General features: G+C 58.8%; 1 protein-coding gene across 1 annotated transcript; it reads right to left on the bottom strand.

The window, feature by feature from the left end:
* Positions 1–131: 131 nt before the first annotated feature.
* On the bottom strand, positions 132–1056 carry ETH_00007645 (uncharacterized protein; the record flags this gene model as incomplete). The annotated part of the gene is made up of 1 exon (XM_013373437.1): positions 132–1056. A coding segment is annotated over one exon (925 nt), but the record flags the coding sequence as incomplete, so codon positions are not given.
* Between the last annotated feature and the right edge of the window lie 387 nt (positions 1057–1443).

Genomic DNA, 1443 nt, shown 5'->3' with positions numbered 1-1443 from the left:
CTCTGGGGGCCTCAAAGAAAGGCGCTGAGGGGCCCTTTTTCCTTCTCTTTTCGAAATTTGTCTTGCCCCTGGGGCTTGAGAAGCAGCAAAGGCCTGAAACGCCTCTGAAGTTCTCGGAAAATCTGAAAAACCCGCTTCTCCTGGGCATCTGGGGGCCTCCGGGGCCCCCGGGGGCCCCGGGGGCCCCGCGGGGCCCAGGGGCCCCTGGGGTGCCCCTGGAGAAGCTGGAGGGCCCGGGATGCCCATTAGCTGCGCTTTGCAAGATTCTCTAATGGCCTCTGGGGCCCTGAGGGCCCCCTGGCTTTGAGATCTGAGTCTAAAAGGAAATAGTGGCTGGCTGGGTCTTTGTTTGGGGCCCTGGGGGCCCCCATAGTTGTCCCTGGGTGGACCACTGGTCAGGTCCTGGCTGTGGGACTTCGGGACCAGCTTGCAGCTACTGAAAGCGCTTGGCGGGCGCTCGCGCTGCAGCAGCAGCTGCTGCTGAGCCCCCGCTGCTGCTGCTGCTGCTGCTGGAGCTTGCTGTTCTTCCGCATTTTCTGCATGGGGCCCCTCAAAAAGGTCTTCTGTTCTTACTGCTGCTGCTTCTTTCGAAGCCAAAGGGACAAACAGCTGCTCAGACCAGTCTAACTCTCTAAGGGGCCCCAACTCCACGTGGCGCTGCCCCGCTGCAGAGTCAAAAATGACTCGCAAGGAGCTGGGGGGGCCCCCCTTGGGGCCCCCGCGGGGGGCCCCCCCTGGGCTCCCCACGGGGGGCCCCCCAGGGCTGCTGGGGTATTCGTGGCCCCTGTGAAAGGGCACAGAGAGATCTAGCTGGTTTGCTTCGTCGTCTGAAGAGTCGTAGAGAAACGCTGTGGAGAAGAAGAGGCGAGGAGAAGCAGCAGCAGCTGCAGCAGCAGCAGCAGCAGCAGCAGATTGGGGCTGCTGAACCCTCTCTAGGGGCCCCCAGGCCTCCTGCAGAGGGGACGCCTCCTCCTGTTTGCTGTCAGCTCTGAATTGCTGCTGAGGCCGCAGCTGCTTCTGTCCTTGCAGCAGCAAGTGTGAGTGTGTTAAGGACATAATGGCTTGCTGCTGCAGCAATGGGTAAATGGAGAAAAAGGAAAACAGAAAGAAGAATAAAACTGGAACAAAAAGCAACAGTGAGGGCCTCTGGGGCTTCCACCCTCCTCACTTCTGCCCCAGCCTCTTTCTTGCAGCCTTTGCTCGCTTCATGGGTACGTACACCGCAGAGGCTTGAGGTGTACACGACATGTGCAGGAAAAGAATAAATGTGAGGGAGATCTGAAGGCTTCGTGCAGCGGAAGAGAGATCTGGAGTGTCTGTACACTCTGGAGTGTACAAAGACAGAAAAAAGACTCACAGCGTCTCTACGGTAAGCGCTAGACGGCCGGCTTCAGGGCCAGATGGCCGTGCAAATGCCTTTGCAAACTTCACTAAATAAGTTCT

Source organism: Eimeria tenella, genomic scaffold, assembly GCF_000499545.2.
Source record: "Eimeria tenella Houghton genomic scaffold, Eth_scaff146, whole genome shotgun sequence".
Classification (NCBI taxonomy): Eukaryota; Apicomplexa; class Conoidasida; order Eucoccidiorida; family Eimeriidae; genus Eimeria; species Eimeria tenella.
The sequence above is the reverse complement of the archived record's forward strand: the minus strand, read 5'-3'. Positions and strand labels throughout refer to the sequence as shown.